At 46.5% G+C, this 17,970-nt stretch overlaps 1 protein-coding gene across 1 annotated transcript in view; it reads right to left on the bottom strand.

Annotated features, from left to right (window-relative positions):
• The window catches only part of LOC135806323 (intraflagellar transport protein 140 homolog), a 35,524-nt gene extending 17,802 nt beyond the window's left edge, over positions 1-17,722 (bottom strand). Inside the window, exons 1-12 of the mRNA XM_065320493.1 lie at positions 17,243-17,722; positions 15,953-16,177; positions 14,895-15,043; positions 13,480-13,661; positions 11,814-11,995; positions 11,162-11,342; positions 10,045-10,229; positions 5,250-5,342; positions 4,500-4,610; positions 4,091-4,166; positions 3,609-3,700; positions 2,183-2,310 (exon numbers count right to left, since the gene is read on the bottom strand). Coding sequence (XP_065176565.1) covers positions 2,183-2,310; positions 3,609-3,700; positions 4,091-4,166; positions 4,500-4,610; positions 5,250-5,342; positions 10,045-10,229; positions 11,162-11,342; positions 11,814-11,995; positions 13,480-13,661; positions 14,895-15,043; positions 15,953-16,177; positions 17,243-17,401 — 1,763 coding nt within the window. The 5' untranslated portion in view covers positions 17,402-17,722. The remainder of the gene's footprint in view (positions 1-2,182; positions 2,311-3,608; positions 3,701-4,090; positions 4,167-4,499; positions 4,611-5,249; positions 5,343-10,044; positions 10,230-11,161; positions 11,343-11,813; positions 11,996-13,479; positions 13,662-14,894; positions 15,044-15,952; positions 16,178-17,242) is intronic.
• Positions 17,723-17,970: the final 248 nt, after the last annotated feature.

Raw genomic sequence — 17,970 nt, 5'->3', positions numbered from 1 at the left:
AACGAAGCCGCCATTGCCAAGGCAAGTGTTCCCCCGAGCTGCAAAGCAGAGCCAGCGTACGTGCATGAAATCGTCTAGAAACCGTACCCGTACCCGCGCAGGCCAGGCACTTCCGACCTTGTGTGGTCGAGTGCGAGCTCAGGAAGGTCTCCCCTGCAAAAGCCACAGGACCAGACGGCCTGCCTGGCCAAGCCTTGCAGGAGTGCAGCAAGGAACTTTCAGTCCCTGTGTCGAAACTGTTCTCCAAGTCCTTTCGGGCAGGACGCCAGCCTACCCTATGGAAGACTGCCATGGTTGCACACGTCCACAAGAAGAAATCGAAATCTGATTCGAGCAACTACAGACCCATCTCACTCCTCCCCATCTTGTACAAAGTGATGGAGGCTATCGTCAATCGTGCCCTCAGGAAATTCCTCTCCCAGAGCCAATCGGTTCCACAGCAGACTTGACACCCGGGATATCCTCACCCTATTGAATTCGCAGTGGGGCAGGGTGGCCGCAAGCGGTGGTGCAGTAAGGGTGATCGCAGTAGACTAGATGTGGCTGGTGCGTTTGACCGTGTCTCGCACACCGGAGTGCTCCACAAGGCAGAGTTCTATGGCATAACTGGTCACCTGCTTGGCTGGCTCCGCGACTACCTGATCAACCGGAAAATCACAGCAGCTGTTGGTGGGGAGCTATCTCAACCCTACTCGGTGAGAGCTGGCGTCCCCCAGGGCAGCATCCTGGGGCCAACGCTGTTCATATTGTACACAAATGACACCGAGGACCATCTCCCTTCTGGAATGGACCTCGCAGCATATGCCGACGACACTACGGTGTTCAACTACATCACGTCAAGAGTGCCCATACCTGACAGCTCAGCAATCATGCAACAGGGTGTGGATGCACAGTCTCACTGGGGTGCGGAGTGGAAAGTTTGAGCCCTCCAAGACCCAAGCCATGACAATCACGCATCATCGCCAGCCTTGGTAACTCCCGGGAACCACTTTCGACGCTACGCCAGTCAGTGAAGCAGGCCACCTGAAGCTCCTGGGTGTCACCTTTGATTCCCAGCTGACATATGCGCAGCATATCCGCATACTTGCCAACCCCTGGCAAACAGTTTCCTTGACACTGATGACGTTTTTCCTTGATTTTGCCCATTTTTCCTTGATCTGCAATTTTTACATCATAGTTGTGCAAAATATTGTATAATTATGACATCATAGTGACGTCACCACGACCACAAAAACATTCGCAAATAGCACAGCATGTACGACAAAAAAGTACTTTTTCATGCGCTAACTCAAAAATTCTCGCTCGCTTGACCTTCGTTTTGGGCACAGCACTGCGAGCGAGCGTCCAAAACACTGAAAATCAACAAAACAAGGTGTTGACTGACATTTTCGAAAATCCGGTAGATGTTATAACTTTTCCGGTGTACCGGAACGAAAGCGAGTTTTCCTGGATTTTCCCAGAAATTCCGGTAGGGTTGGCAAGTATGTATCCGTACGATCCGCTCCAGAGCACAGCAACGCCTAGGCTTCCTGCGGAAGGCCTCTGCTATCCTAGAGTCCCCTGGCCGGCTCCGAGCCTACAATGGGTTTATCTGCCCTATGCTGCAGTACTGTCCCCTGGTCTGGCTTGGTGCGCCACCCTCACACTTGGCCAAGCTAGACCAGATCCAGAGACGAGCCATCCACATCATCGGATTGGGCTCCTGGCTCCCCAGTCTATCTCTGCGGCGGACAGTGGCTTCACTCACGTACTTGTATAAGCTATTCTGCCTGGATGCAGACAGCCCGCTCAAGAAGTCCTCCATTTTTTCGAGCCTGTTGCTTTTTTGGCGATCGATGTCTTATTGGCGATTTTGTCCATCTACCATCGATCACACCAAGAGGAGAACCTGCTCTGGAGAAGTGAAGGACTCAACTGGCAAATGGGCATGCGCAGTGTGATCGGATTCAGCGGGCAATACACTGAAAGTTATTGCCTGGATTATTGCCCACCTAAGCGGGCAATACACGAAAATACCTGCACGCTCATGGAGAACGCTGATTGGCTGTAGTACAGACAACCCTCACGTGACATGCAGTAAAGGTATATACGTACAATAGGTAAACTCGTACACGAAAGAAATCTCATCCACATAAAACACAGAATCTGCAATCCATTGCATAGCTTGCATCCATGTCCCTACCTTCGTGACAAGTCGTACACTCGGATCATAGCGTTTCCCGTTCCCACAACAAGATACGGTTCGTTGATGGACATCAACTCACAATCTCCATCGCTTTCCTGCAAGCGCAAGCTCTGCTTCTCCGTACCCTGAGCATAATCAAGTACACGGTCGGTGCAATAGCTGAGTGACGAGTGATCTCAAGTGTCTGCGTTGCACCCTGGTTTGGAAAGTTGACATAAATGTTTTTCTTACAGTGAACAGACCCGTAAGTTGTGGTGTATAAAAGCTGGGGTTTTAAAACTTTCTATGCACACTCGGGTGGTCATTAAGCAAAGATTCAATTGTGTGCAGTTCTAGAAAGTCGTCTGCACTGTATGCATCAGTGATTACAGTATACACTGTGAGCTAGCCAGCTGCGGTCGAGGAAATCGGACATCCTGCCATGCGGGTCCCATGTACAATGCACCAGTGAGTGCACTTGACGTGTACAGGGAATGTGCGCAGACTGATGCTGATACTGAGCACAGCTCGCTATGAAGGGATCAGGGTCTCTGTGGGCCCTGGCCCAACTGTACATTCTACGAAGTGAGTGCCTAGTCAGGGCGTCGGGCAAGTGCCTACGACAAGATCAGTCAGGGCGTCGGGAAAGTGCCTACGACAAGATCAGTCAGGGCGTCGGGAAAGTGCCTACGACAAGATCAGTCAGGGCGTCGGGAAAGTGCCTACGACAAGATCAGTCAGGGCGTCGGGAAAGTGCCTACGACAAGATCAGTCAGGGCGTCGGGAAAGTGCCTACGACAAGATCAGTCAGGGCGTCGGGAAAGTGCCTACGACAAGATCAGTCAGGGCGTCAGGAAAGTGCCTACGACAAGATCAGTCAGGGCGTCGGGAAAGTGCCTACGACAAGATCAGTCAGGGCGTCGGGAAAGTGCCTACGACAAGATCAGTCAGGGCGTCGGGAAAGTGCCTACGACAAGATCAGTCAGGGCGTCGGGAAAGTGCCTACGACAAGATCAGTCAGGGCGTCGGGAAAGTGCCTACGACAAGATCAGTCAGGGCGTCGGGAAAGTGCCTACGACAAGATCAGTCAGGGCGTCGGGAAAGTGCCTACGACAAGATCAGTCAGGGCGTCGGGAAAGTGCCTACGACAAGATCAGTCAGGGCGTCGGGAAAATGCCTACGACAAGATCAGTATAATTATTCTGCTAGTAAAGAGTACTGTATAAGCAGAAATATTCGTCTGGAATTTAATTTCATCTTTTTCGTCCATTGAGCTTTTGGACTAAATCAAATGCCAGGCTAATGTCAATTTGTCCAGCTATTCAATACACTCTTAATGACTTGTGATCCATGGACGAAATTTACAACCGGACGAACTCCCTTTCTTTGGAGTTGGACGAAATTATTGACCGACGACATTTTCTGCCTGTCCAGAATAACTTACTGTGAAGGAGGTGATGAGGATGTCTTGGCGTCGGGCAATAATGACGCTTTGCTTGAAGAGCGCAAACATGGTTCCCTGACTTTGGAAAGAGCCTACACACACACAAACACACACACACACACACACACACACGCACACACACAGCCAGTACACTTCATTCATTCAGGTGCTCATCAGCCACTACTTCTACTCGGGACAATCCATTCACACCGGGCAAAAAAAAGCTCCCATTCTCACCAAGCAGATTCCTGGGGGTGGGGTGTTGCAATTTTCATCCCTAATTCCACATACAAGTGTTTCTTAGGTCACACTACATCTTTGTGGCAAGGAAAAGGCTTGTCGGTATATCATGTTCACAGGAACCACTCGTGGCATGCCCATGTGCTTTCTTGGCCCGTCTCGGTAAATGTGCGTCACTTCGCATAGTCCGTACTTGATTTCACAGAGTTTGTGAGCATGAAAATAATAGTTCGGAGACCTACCAGCTACTCGGTACGATCCATCCAAAGTGGCACCATACACAGCAACTTCACCGTAGTTCCAGATGAGAACATTCTCCTGAAAACAGAAAACAAATATGCAAGATCAGAGAACACACAGGCGCCAGGCTACAACCCAAACAAGGTCTCTGGTGCAACAGGAACAATGAGATGTTGAGCTGCATCGGACAGGGAAGATCATTTGGCGATAGGCTGTAAATTAGACACGGCAAATGAACAGCTGATAGACACGATATAATCATATATCCCAGAGTGGCAGTTCTTAACAAAACCCATGCAACAGCAGTCACCTCTGTAATTGACAAAAATGGAAGTACAGTAGAGTTGTCGTCCAGACAAATTTACATATACAGCACGGTTTCTCTGCTCCATGACAACAGTTCAGACTTACATCCGAAGCATGTAGGCCATTCACATGCAAGTCGGTGCGAAGCTCACGGACTTCCTTTGCCTGCACATTCTCGACGATTACACGGCTTGGGCCAACTTGAACTGCACACACCTAGCACCCGGTAATATGCAGACACATACGCGCACGCACGCACACACACACACACACACACACACACACACGCACACACGCACACCCACCCACATTCCCACATTCACAAACCAACACGTTGATGGACGCACAAACAAGAGCCATACACTATCAAAGACAAGGCAAGAAACTCTCTTCTGCATGGCCAGGCCTATGCCGCAAGCAAACCCTCCATTCTGCCTTGCACACTTAGCATGGAATAGCTAACACTAGCAGCACATTAACTAATTGAAACAAGGAAAACGGTGGGGCACAAGTTGTGCGTTAGAGTCCACCAACTACACCAGGTTTTGAACAGTCAGACTTGGCTCATCATCTGAGTACTTACTAGCAGCACAGTTTAACATTGATTTAAGCTCATCATCTGAGTACTTACTAGCAGCACAGTATAACATTGATTTAACGTACCCGCTGCCTGGAGAATAGGAATAGTACAGTCATGTATTTTAGACTTGATCCCTGGCAGAGGACAGGGACAACTACGTCCATACTGTATTACACTGCCAAGTCGAACGCAATCATGTTGTCGCATGCAATACCCCAGCCCTATCAATACAGCAAGAGAAAGCAACTGTATAATTATACTTCAGTAGTGCTTACCCGATTGTTGAAACAAGCACTCATGACGCCTGGCCGCAGTAGAACCACCCTGGTGTCGTATACGTAGGCCAACACACCACTAGGACCAACACACTAGCACATACCATACACACAGCACATACCATACACACATACACAAACATGCATGTCATTCTTGTATAGGTCTTTGTGCGGGCGCATACATCTGTTGGGTCACACCATCCACTTTGCCTCAAATTACATCCGACACAACTCTCTTGGCAAGGCTCAGTGGTTAAATTCTGAAGTATACTTGAGTGGCAGTAAACAGAATCAGCTGAAGCGACATGTTACGGAGGTTTTATTGAGATGTAAAGTGGTGTTGGACAAAGAAGTAACTGTGATGGAAATGTAATGTGCACATTACATTTCCATCACAGTTACTTCTTTGTCCATCACCACTTTACATCTCAATAAAACCTTCGTAACATGTCGCTTCAGCTGATTCTGTTTATTGCCATCTTAAAACTGTTGTCACCTCGCCGCCTGTTCATATACTTGAGTGCGTTAAGAAAAGACTTGCTTGCAAAGAACACCACGAGTCTGTGCCATGGCAGTAGCTATTACTGTCATTAGCACCAGAGACTACCGTAAATATACAATTTTTCGGCAGCTATTTAATTTCGGCTATATTCGGCACCGACCCAAAACGCCTAAATTAAAACGCCGATGAAATTTTTCACAGCATCTGTCGCACTATACCATGCCCTCTACCCCACGCCGAAAATAAATCGCCGCCGAAATGTCAAAAATCGTGAAGTGCCGAAATTTTGCAGCGCCCACATTTTGTATATTTACAGTAGTTGGCCCCAGTATCAAGACTGGTACACATGTTGTGTAAACAACAGCTGCCTACCCTCCACCATAACATCATCATGTACATAAGATACGTTAGGATAGGTCCCCCATCGTTAGTAGATAATCTCCGGGCCATTAGATCTGTTATCTTATAGCGAGACTTATCTTGTACAGAACTTGCAACTAAAGATTCAAGAAGCACTGATCCGCACTGCTTCGGAGTACCCTCACTATAATATAAATTGCCGACACTTCAATTCGTTATTAGATACTGGTAATTGGAAATCTCCAACATGGCTGTTCCTTGGATGCAAAAGATCATAATATTTCTACAAACACAATATACATGTAAAATGTTGTGTCTCTTTCTGCTTGATAGCCTGGGGTTTGATCTTGTGTTCCTGTATGGACAATGGCACTTCAAAATGAAGGCGTGGGTCACCAGGGACTTGACCCGAAGGTCATCCTAACGAGTTTTAGTTTAGTTTTAGTGTGCAAAAGCGCTCTTCTTCTTCTTCTTCTTCTTCATTTTGGATCGTTTAACGCCTCTGACTGGGAAGCTCTGTTACTGTATAACATGGTATTTTCGGTGTAACTTTCGGCAATTTCGGCAATTTCGGTACAGAAACCAGTCACCTAAATTTAGATTACAGTCAACTTCGCTAATAACGACTGCGGATATAACGACAATTCGCGAATAACGACAGAATTTCCATGCCCAGAGCAAAGTCCCATCTAACTGTAATACATATAATGAGACTTCGGGTATAAGGACACTTCGCGAATAAGGACACTTTTCTGATGCCCCACCGAGTGTCGTTATACGCAAAGTTGACTGTACACCTAAGCGACACTAGAGTATGCACAGTATGTGAAGGGAATGCTGGTCACCTAATTCAACATAACACCTGAAACCTGGCAGGTCCCTGGTACCGAAATTTAAATACACCTAAAATTACAGTATCCACAGTATCTCTTTCTTCCCTTTTCCTCTGCTGAGGTTCAGTTGCACTCTTCGTTAATCGTTAGTAAATGACTTAGCGGCCGTCCATAATTATCGATCTTTTACACGAAGAGAAAAAGTTTCGTATATGGGTGGGTGGGTCAAGGGGAGTTTCGTTTTGAAAAATATTGATATGAGAGACATCCCCGCATTCTTGCTATCAAGTCAATCTATATTTCGTTCAGGGGGGTGGGTGGGTGGGGGAGGGTCCTAACTAAACTTTTTCGTTTCGTGAAAATTATCGATAATGCCGGATAGCCCCTTAGTCAATACTGCAAATCCTGAACTGTTTTGCGTCGGTTTTAGTTCGCGATTTGCAAGCACATACAGATTTGCACCTGGAGATATTTGCGATTGGAATCAGTTTCCTCAGTTTCTTTACGACAGTTCTACGTTTCGCGCCGGCTTACATGGACTTTTGCGACTTCACACTATCGCGAAAAGCGCGAAGGATTCCGAATCGCAAAGGCTTCCGGGTTTACAGTAGTAAATAGTTTCCTCTTCAACGATGTCGAAGAATTGAAGTGGCGCCGGAGCAATGCAGCCATCAATGCCGTCGACAACGCCATGTGAAGTGTCCAGGCGGAACCTATTTTGTGGGACGAAAGCTGCTGGACATGGTGCTCCATTCGAAGAGTGCCCTGCAAAGATCCCAAGACTTCTCTTGTCACCCTATCGTATATTTCAGTCGAGAAACTAGTTGCGAGGTTTCCATCCTGGCAGCTCTCTTGTGTGAGGTTCACCTGTGAGGGGATACCATCGGCACTGGTGTTCTCCGAGCGCTGTTTCTGTACTTCAGCAGCTGGCATCCCGATACCAGTCGTAAGACTGCGTATCGCCCTTGATGGCAGCAACACCTATGTAGTGGAATGCCTGTATAAGCAAGTAGCCAAAGAAGTTCACACTGGAGACCCAAAAGATCTACTCCCAATACTGGAGTCACTCTCTCATTCTTCACAAATGAAGTTTTGCCCTGGAACCCTCAATTATGAAGGAATGCAGTCAACTAGACCGTAACCTAACAACCCTGCAGACTAGAGTGGCAGGCCGGTCCAACGAAGAAACGATTCCAGTAACACGGCTCGCACAACCTCTGTCTTGCCATTCTGTGGCGGGATTGGTCCAGTTCTTTTGATGTTCTGGGGCCGTATTATATTGCAGCGAAGACATTGGACAGCAAGGTCATCATGGTTTGCCTCCACGATGCCATCCGTCTACTGCACATGCACGGCTTGGAGTCCAGTGGCTTGATATGCGATGAAGCTGCTACAAATCTCTCTATGCTCAAGTCCATGATTGGAACCTGCGGCGCATTTGGCAGGCAGCCAAGTGAACCCAACCAGCACCTGATCAAAGCCTACTTTCCCGTGATACCCCTCTTACCATACGTTGCCACACCAACAAGCATGTCAGAAGTAATTAGTTGCTGCTTGACTTCTGGTACTGAATTCCTCGTTTTCGTTTATGTCCTTTTGTTACCCTAAAATTGCTGGTATCTGTGTCCGTGTATTTTGCTGTGTTCTATTGAAAAAGTCTCTCCTACAAGTCATGATACCAGTGGTACGTTCTATTCTGTTTCTCCTTGCCTTGCACTTTCAGTGAGTGCATCAAGCAGCTAAATGATCAAACAATTTTGAACGAACTGAATTACATAGATACATCACCGGTGTCCTTCAATGTAACCTGTATGACAGGGTGCACGGAAAATTGCGACTGCAGTGCAACAGAGTCAATCCCTCCGCGTCCTCAGAGTGTGACCGAAAGATGTGGTAATGCTTCTCGGCCAATATCCACAACTGTCTTCATCACTGTCGAAGAAGGTTTGTTTGTACATGTCTTTAGAGTCACTTTGCGTATGTTTAATAATGCACTGTTCGCATCGTTTCCAGGAGGAGGAAAGGCCTTCATTTCTGAGACTGGTGTCCCATTTGGATGGAGTACAATCGTTGATTTGTATGGTCGTGAGTGCGAGCGCCGATGGAACAGAGTTCCCCATGATGTGCCAGGTCTTCGCAAGAACTTTGTGTCACGAGATTCTTGGACAAAGCTCAATGTTCTACCAGCCAAGATTATGCAGCAGGAGAAGGTCATCACAGAGCTCGAAGCGTACTGCCTCATCAATCCTCCTGATGGTCGAACTGTGCGAGCAACCATCAATTTCTTGAAGGCTTGTAACCAGCTGTTTGAATGCGGCTCGCTCGGCCATCTCAATATATCGACACCAGATTCCGCGCCAATGGTCGCTTTAAAGTCTAGGTACATGTTCTTCGAGAATTGGTTGAATGCGCTGATTGCCGCTGACCCTGAATTCGTTCCCACCAGTCCCAACCAGAAGAAATTCCTCTCCTGGCAGAATTGGGACTTGCTCCAGTTGGTAAGATTCGGCACGGCCCTGTGTGAAGACTTCCTCCAACGTCATGAGGGGTACTACATTGTCCCAATGAGAGTGTCGGGCAGTGCGGCTGAAACTCTCTTCTCTCAGATGAAGCTATGTTTTGCAATTATTTCTGTGGCGGGATTTGTCCAGTTCTTTTGATGTTCTGGGGCCGTATTATACTGCAAGGAAGACGCTGGACAGCAAGGCGGGTCATCGTGGTTTGCCTCCACGATTCCATTCGTCTACTGCACATGCACAGCTTTGAGTACAGTGATTTGGTATGCGATGGAGCTGCTACAACTCTCTCTATGCTCAAGTCCATGATTGGCACCCGTGGCCATGCATTAGGCAGGCAGCCTAGTGAATCCGACCAGCACCTGATCAAAGCTTCTGCTGACCAAAAAAAAGGTTTATGTACTCTTGGTTTTTATGTGCTAATGAATCATGTTGTAACCAGACCTGTGAACAATTGTATAGGCCACATTTCGTTACAGATTTCCATTTGCTAACAAGGTTTATTTTCGTTACAAGGAGAGAAGACCAGCGCACAGCAAGCAAGGACAGCAAAACCTGATTTCAATCGTGTGCCCTGATAATACCTGAATCTGAGTAGGGTTGCCTTCAATAGAAATTGGATCAAGCGCTTCCCATTGTGTAGCTGGATCCACTTCCTCCTCGTCATCCGCCACCGTTGCCTTGCCACTTTTTCGCTTTGCTTCAGTGTACCACCACTGCAAGGCAAAGCCATTGTCAGTTCCAGCCACCAGGACACCGGGAGTGTTGGCTAGTCAACCGAGTAGTCATGTCAAATATACACAAACATACGCATGTACACACACACATACACATACACACACACACACACACACACATACACACACACACACACACACACACACATATATACACACCCACACACACCCGCACACACACAGAACACGATAATACAGTGTACAGTCAAAATGCTACGTACGTGGTGTACACATGCCTACTGTCATGACTCCGTTTACAAACCACCCAGCAATTGAGCCGAACTAAAATCAATATATCAAGTGGTATTTTCAGGTAGTTCTCCATCGTATCGCATGGTGGTGAGTAACAGAGGTACACCATGCCAGCTTGGGGTTGTTCTTATTTATCCTCGCGTCGCCCAACCACATATTGCATGTGTTTACAGGGTTGTGAACAGCACTAGTGTGGACCTGTCATGCACCGTGTGGACTATGACTATGGGTCTAGAAAGAGCCATGGGAAGTCTGTAAGTACATGTGCACGGTTAGATCTCTATAGGGCTTGAAAGTGATGACGTCAAAACGGCCAGGGAGTAGTAAGTTGACATCAGATTTCTATTTTTGGATCCACCAAGGTGTGACTTTGCTATTGCCTAAGTATGTGGGTGCATAGCAACCCACTCATGTCGCATGCAGGTGTGACTTTTATTTCGCCACCAGTTGTAACCCCGCCCCAGTAGCCAAATCAGTCAGTTTCACTGGCTACATCACCATGCTGTGGGTAAGTCGGCTTGAAATGTGCTTGGATCCATATAAAAACTGGATCCAAGTGGATCCAGTTTTTGAATTTTTGAAATTGTTGCTATGCTGTGACGTAGCACTTTCAAGCCCTATTGTGGATTGTGCTGTGCTTGTTGTGAGTGCAAAATGCCAACTGCCAGGACAGTAGCATGTATCATATATAGTGAAATGCATCGCATCCTACCATGTAGGCCGTTGAAGGCAATGCATTTGATGTAACTAGAGTCGTTCTGCGGCACGATCATAACAGTCTCCTGCGTGTTAAAGTTCCACATGTTGACGGATCTCTCCCAAACAGTGTATGCAAGCAACCCTGGGACAGTCCAGATAATATCTCTGGGGAAATTGACAGAAGACAAGCGAACCTGCAGGCAAGGAACCAAAACAAAAACAAATAAAAACAAAAAACCCCGCAGCAGTCACATCAAGCTAGTACACGCACCACAAACAAAGCCTGTTAAGTTAACACAATGCTGCAATTACCAACATACAGGCACATCCAAGTTGGAAAAGAAGGCTAAACTCACCCACCCCCTTGCCATACCACAACAGGCGTGTACTAGTACTCTACAAATGACTGTTTCACTTGTGTTCAGGACCCTGATTCTGACTCTGATACCGACACAAAAGTGATACACAGCCATGTTCCCATCACTCATCTGCAGAGAAGGGCTAGGAGAGTTTTAAAGAAACAGCCTAACTGTGACTGTGAGTGCCGCTTCAAGTATACCTTCACAGCCTAGGTATAATCAGCACAAAGCTCGGGGCTTGTCAATGAAGCCCCAACAAAAGTTGACTGTTACAAAACCAGTAGGTAAGAAATAGCAGGCACATACCGAGGCTGGGTCACCAACAGATCCATCAGGCTTTATCGGGAACGAGACAAGCTCTTGCCGTTCAGTCAAAACAACCAGGGTGGATTGACCCTGGCCCTGGCACATTTTCAGCACATGCACACCACTGTCCAGCTCAGTTACACGTACAACATCATTGGATGCGTTCAGGTAGAAAACACCACCTGCAGTCACAAGACAAATAAACAAACAAGATGCACATTGGCTACCGGTCAGTGGTGATGTTTACACGATGATGGCTGAAAGAAGAACAGCACACCAAGTGCCAGCCTGAACCAGATCCACTGTACGTTGACAGGTTTAGGGGATCAACTGTGTGACCAATTCCCACCATGTGTGCCTGTCCCGTTACGTGTGATCAACTCCTGCTATGCGTGCTTGTTAACAGCCTGACAGTCATGTCATAGTGCCCTGTACCGGTGGGTATAAACTTGTACAACGCACATCTACACTCATGTTTGCCCCCATTGAGGAGACGGTTCACTGGAAGCTACTTGTTAACTCAAAATTGCCCTTATCCGGCAAACCTTCCACCATACCCCCACCGACTAGACCCCATCTGTTGTTTTCAACTGTCCCTATAAAACCCAGAATAATTTGTATAAAGACACTGATATATTACATGAGCTATGAATAAAATGAAGGCCGCATACATCACGCAACTAAGTTACTTGTTCGACATGTATATGTATATGTATATGGCGGTGTTTTCAAGTACATGTATAATGTATGTGTATTTAGCGGACTCAGCTTTGTATGTGTATTTTATAACAATACTGTATAACACGTTATTTTCGGTGTAATTTTAATTTCGGTAGAGAATTCATTTGAAGAATGCCAGCGACCTAGAAGGAGCACGAGCATTTGCTGCAGACAAGTCGAAATGGAGATCAGACATTGTTTATGGATGAGTTTTTTGTTGACTGGAGACAGAAGCGGACTTGGCTTAATTTCAGTGTATTCTCATGCATTGTTCTTTGGCCTTTGTACGCGTGCTGTGGTATTATTATTATTATTATTAGAGAATTCAGGCACCTAAATTTAGATTACACCTAAAAGGGACAAGGGTATGCACTGTATGTGAAGGGTAGGCTGGTCACCTAATTCTACATTACACCTGAAACCTGGCAGGTCCCTGGTACCGAAATTTAAATACACCTAAAATTACATGATATACAGTATTGAAATCCAGAATCGATTTTCTCGTTCCAATCATCAGTGGGGAAAATACAAATCGATTCTGGATTTCAATATTATCGTTATAAAATACACATACCTGTCGAACAAGTAACTTAGTTGTGTGGTGTGGTGTCTGCGGCCTTCATTTTATTCATAGCTCTATTAAAATTATTATCTCCTCGCAGATTATTTGTATATACATTACGTGCATGCATATGTGCAGGCATTTGATGATTCTGGGAGCACAGAACACATGCATTTGTGTAGTCACGATCTACAGCACATGGCACTTATGCTGGTCGATGGGTGGTATCCGGATAAGGCGAGTTCAAGTGCACGCCTACCTGAGCAGGGTTGAATTTAGGATGCAGCGGTTTGAGCCAAAACGTTAAAACGTGCCTTGAACACATTCCTTGCAAAACCTGAAATGAATGTTGGATATGCATGCAGATGAACAACCCTGACGAACCTGTAGGAGTTCCAACATAGAACGACAATGGTGTGCGTGGGGGAGTAGGGTGATTCAGCAGCATCTCATTGAAGAGAGGTGCACTTCGAGCTTGTGACGTTGCGTGCCGAGACCGGCCCAGGAACTGCTCCAGAGCCAATGTCTTCTTGTCTGGATTGAGGGACAAAGGTACATGCTTGGTCCTGAACATGTGTGCACACACACACACACACACACACACACACACACACACACACACACACACACACACACACACACACACACACACACACACACACACACACACACACACACGTGGACAGCAAAGCACAGCTGGTGATGAGGAGCAGACTAATCAAGAGGTAGACAAAAGTGGCCATTTCCCATTGCACATTGTAGAACAGCTGGGTAGATAATACAACATTACAACCTACATGTATGTAAGACTCACCTTGTCTGTATTCTCACAGCATAGCATAGCCAATACCACAGTGTTTGCACTTTAGTAGTACATATTGTATTATGCCATTAGTAGGTCATTTCAGTATGAGCCGGCTCTCCCACCATACACACATGTATACAAGTTATTCGGTTAGGCTTTCGCCGAGTACAGGCCCAACATTGAAGATAGGTTTTGAGATCGGCACCGGTGAATTTCCCGAAAATTCTGCATCATGCAAATGCGTGACACTTAAATCAGGCCCAGTGATTGCTCTGCATGCATCAGATACATGCTAGACCGCTGCCATGCACAAAAGAAAAGAAAACAACTCTGTATCAACAAGAATATGAGAGAGTAACACATGTTTGAGAGAGAGGGGGGGGGGGGGGGGGGGGGGGGCAAAACGAACCATTCCGATGAAAGCAAGTAGATTTGAAGGAGATGCAAGTTTATCAGACAAAGCAACTTGACCCCACGTGGTTCAGATGGCCACAAGACCGGAACTCTGCCAACCGGTTTACGGGAGCAGTCAGGAGCACTTCTCTCAACACAGTACGTCCTCCGCCTTGTAACATGCTGCCATCGTAAAAAAAACCTATGTTAAACTATACTATCAACTTAGTATCAAGCAAGGCTTGCATATGCCACCCTATATATATAGACTGCGAGAGGGGAGCGAGGTATAACGATACTTTGGGTGTAGCTGAAAATCAGCAGCCAGTTCATTGTCTGATTTTCTTCCATACTTGCAAGCGGTCTTTCCTTGGGAATGCATTTTAACTTTTCGGCAAAGTCCCAATGAAATGGAGAGTTTCCTCAATACTAGGATGCTGCACTGCAGCCAATTAATCATTTCTTTAACACTTTCACCAACACAGTCTTTCACTGGAATTGCAATAGAGTAATCTCCAAATGTTCGCCCTTGGTGCTTCATCAGCTGGTAAGGGTGTTAACAGAGAGCCTTGATAAAAAGTGCTCAGGAGAGCATACTCACTGCGAGGTCTCTGCAACATTACACATGACACCTGCTGCCAGACCATCAAATGATTGGGTATGATTGGGCATCTTCGGCGCAGTACTATGCACCTTTGCTGCAGCATGTTTGGACCGCGAGTGGAAGTGCCATACTGCCAATTCACCGCTCTTTGCAAGGACACATGCATCAGAAGGAACACATGCACATGCATGCACATGTATGCACACAGGCACACACACACACACAGGCACACACAGGCACACACAGGCACACACACACACACACACACATACACACACACACACATACACACGCATACACACACCACGATCAAGGAAGGGATCGCAGGTAAAGTCAGACATATTGGGATGGTCTACAATTATAAGGCCGAAGCGTACCAGGTTCAAAGTCCTGCTCGGTAGGGGAAGGATTTTCCAACTGTGCTGCGACTCACAGTCAAGTACGAACTCTGGATTTGGCATGAGGTAACATGGATTCAACAAATGGGATTCAGCACTTGCTCCAGTGGTTGTGAGACTTATCCCTCGCCCCAGCGTTAGGCATTGCATCTGCTGCTAGAATATAGTCGAAGGTGGTCACAGTGCAGCCAGAGTGAAGGCTAGGGTTTGGTAAACCCGATGCCAATGTGGACAGGCAAGTATTATCATTACAAATAAGGGTGCTCAATCTACAGACAGAACTGTTTCTTCGTCCACCCGTCAGTACAGCACAGAGAAAAAGCGTGTGTGTGGGGGGATTGGAATGATACAGATCAAGAATCGCACCAGGTAACTGCCCCATCTACATAACTTATGGAGCAAGACAAATCGATTCCTGTGCACACTCCTGGTCTACACCCCACAAAGCTTCATCAACCTGCCCCAGCAACTGAGTACTTGGTGCCCAGATCCAGTAAACATGCCTACAACCTCTGCCAGGAAAACTAATATATCTCACGGTGTACACGCACGTATTGCAGTCACACACGCATGCACGCACACGCACACACACACACACACGCGCGCGCGCACGCACACACGCACACACAAGCCATGTGCCTTTCCTTGGCAGCTCACCTCGTCTCCAGACACGAGCCGAGTGCCAGCCGCATTCCACAGCATAAACACAACAACACCGGACTTGTGGGCTAGCGATGTCTCAATCACATCTCCTATCTCATCGTTGTAGACTGTGATTTCACCACTCTTCCATGCCACGGCCAGCAAGCGCTGCACTGGATGCCATTCCAGCAAGACCGGGGGACAGGAGCGGTGAACGCTGGCACCTTCAATTGCATTGCCCTGCAGGCAGAAACATACCGGACATTAGAAATGTGTATACAAATAGTAGATACTGTTCAACAACACTACACCATGCATTCAGGATTGTATGCTCGTAATTCCAAGTGTTCCCGTCACACCATGATGATTAATTCCTGACAAGTACCACAAGACGGGCTTGAACCGCATCTAAACTGTTATCCTGTAACTGCCGATGAGTGCGTTCCGACTTTCCATTTCCATAATACTACAGTTGCTGGTCTCCTCGCCGATTATTTATAGATCTATGCAGAGCTTACTGACTTGTCAGTTTGAGCACTCTGGCAAGGTACGTTTGGGCCTTGTTTAAATCTGGCTTTGGAAAATTTATTTTTCATTGCTATCAGGTTCGGCCTCATTTTCTCTGTGCTGCGCTGATGAGTCCACAAAGGACGAAACAGTTCTGTCCGCAGACTGAGTAGATTTTATCGGTTTATTTACCGTCCAAAAGATCCACCCAATTCTACTAACACCATTCACATTCGGAAGGAGATTAACAGTAGTTGAATGAAACGTAGGAATACGGAATGCAATACAAACTGTACGTTGTGTAATGCACAGTGCGTAGAACTGCAGTACAGCGTCCTTTTTTCTTCTTCTTTTTGTTGCTTTTCAGGCAGTTCACTTTGCATTTGAAGTTCTCCTAACCCTTTTCAATTATTTATACCCACAGTATGTTATATCGAGGGTACTTGATGGTACTGAAGTTTCACTGTACATAATAGCACTGGCCAAACATGTGTTGGCCACGTGTAAACATCCAAACCTATTTTAAAGTTACTGTAAAACCGGAAAGTTTAACGACCAAAAAGTGTAACGTTTTTGTAACTTTGGCATTTTAACGTGCAGAAAGTTTAACGATGGCTACCTAGTACCTGGCCACCCGTCTGTATGCGCATCTTTACTTTCCGGTTTTACAGAGTATTACATACTTTTTAAAAAAAGGAAGTAGAGCTGAAAGCAACATTCCATTGAAAAGAAAAGAATAATATTTGCCAAAATTAATGAACGTTCTCCATGGGAGGTATACCGGTAACAAGCACTTACATCCTCCTTGAAAACATTGACTACTCCAAGAGGCTGGCCAGCGTGAGATGTTCCTTCACAGGCGACAGCTAGAATGGAATACTGCGGATGGCCTGCCAAATCAACGTGAGCTGGATGAGCAACTCCTGTGGCCAATGAGTAATTAAAATACACCGACATCTCGCAGCCACCAACGTACACAGTGCTACACAGCCATGGCTCTTGATAGGTCAAAAGCTACTTGTGCTATCTCTTTTCATTTGAAATGTCACTCCTTGTCCACAGCGTTTCTTGCAGCGCTCGTCAGTCAGATCACAGCGGCTCTTTGATTCTGCAAAATGAAACTCCACTTTGCTTGGTTTGAGTTGTTGAGAGCTTTATTTGCTTGGCAGGTTTGCTGGCCTGCCCTGAGGCTGAGTTTGCAGCTTGCTGCTTGGGCATACATACTACACCACATTCCACACACTACACCCACAATCCCACATCAACATGACATACCGACTTGACGTCCTTCCCTGCGCTGCATGCATAGACTGTGAGCCAAGTGCATGAATTCATGATATGATTTTCGTTCCCACTTTGGGTGTACCGCGATTTTGTTCTTTTAGCATGTGGAGAGACCTAATAGAAGATCATTTTTGATTGTTGTCAGTTTGGGAAGCTTGCAGGGAAGTCAAAATAAGCAATTATCTTAACATACCCCGTTTCCATAGCAACTACATAGCAACTGACATAGCAACATGCTATTT

The sequence above is a fragment of the Sycon ciliatum genome, chromosome 1, assembly GCF_964019385.1.
Source record: "Sycon ciliatum chromosome 1, ocSycCili1.1, whole genome shotgun sequence".
In the NCBI taxonomy this organism is placed as follows: Eukaryota; Metazoa; Porifera; class Calcarea; order Leucosolenida; family Sycettidae; genus Sycon; species Sycon ciliatum.
Note: the sequence above shows the minus strand (reverse complement) of the source record. Positions and strands in the feature narration are given on the sequence as shown.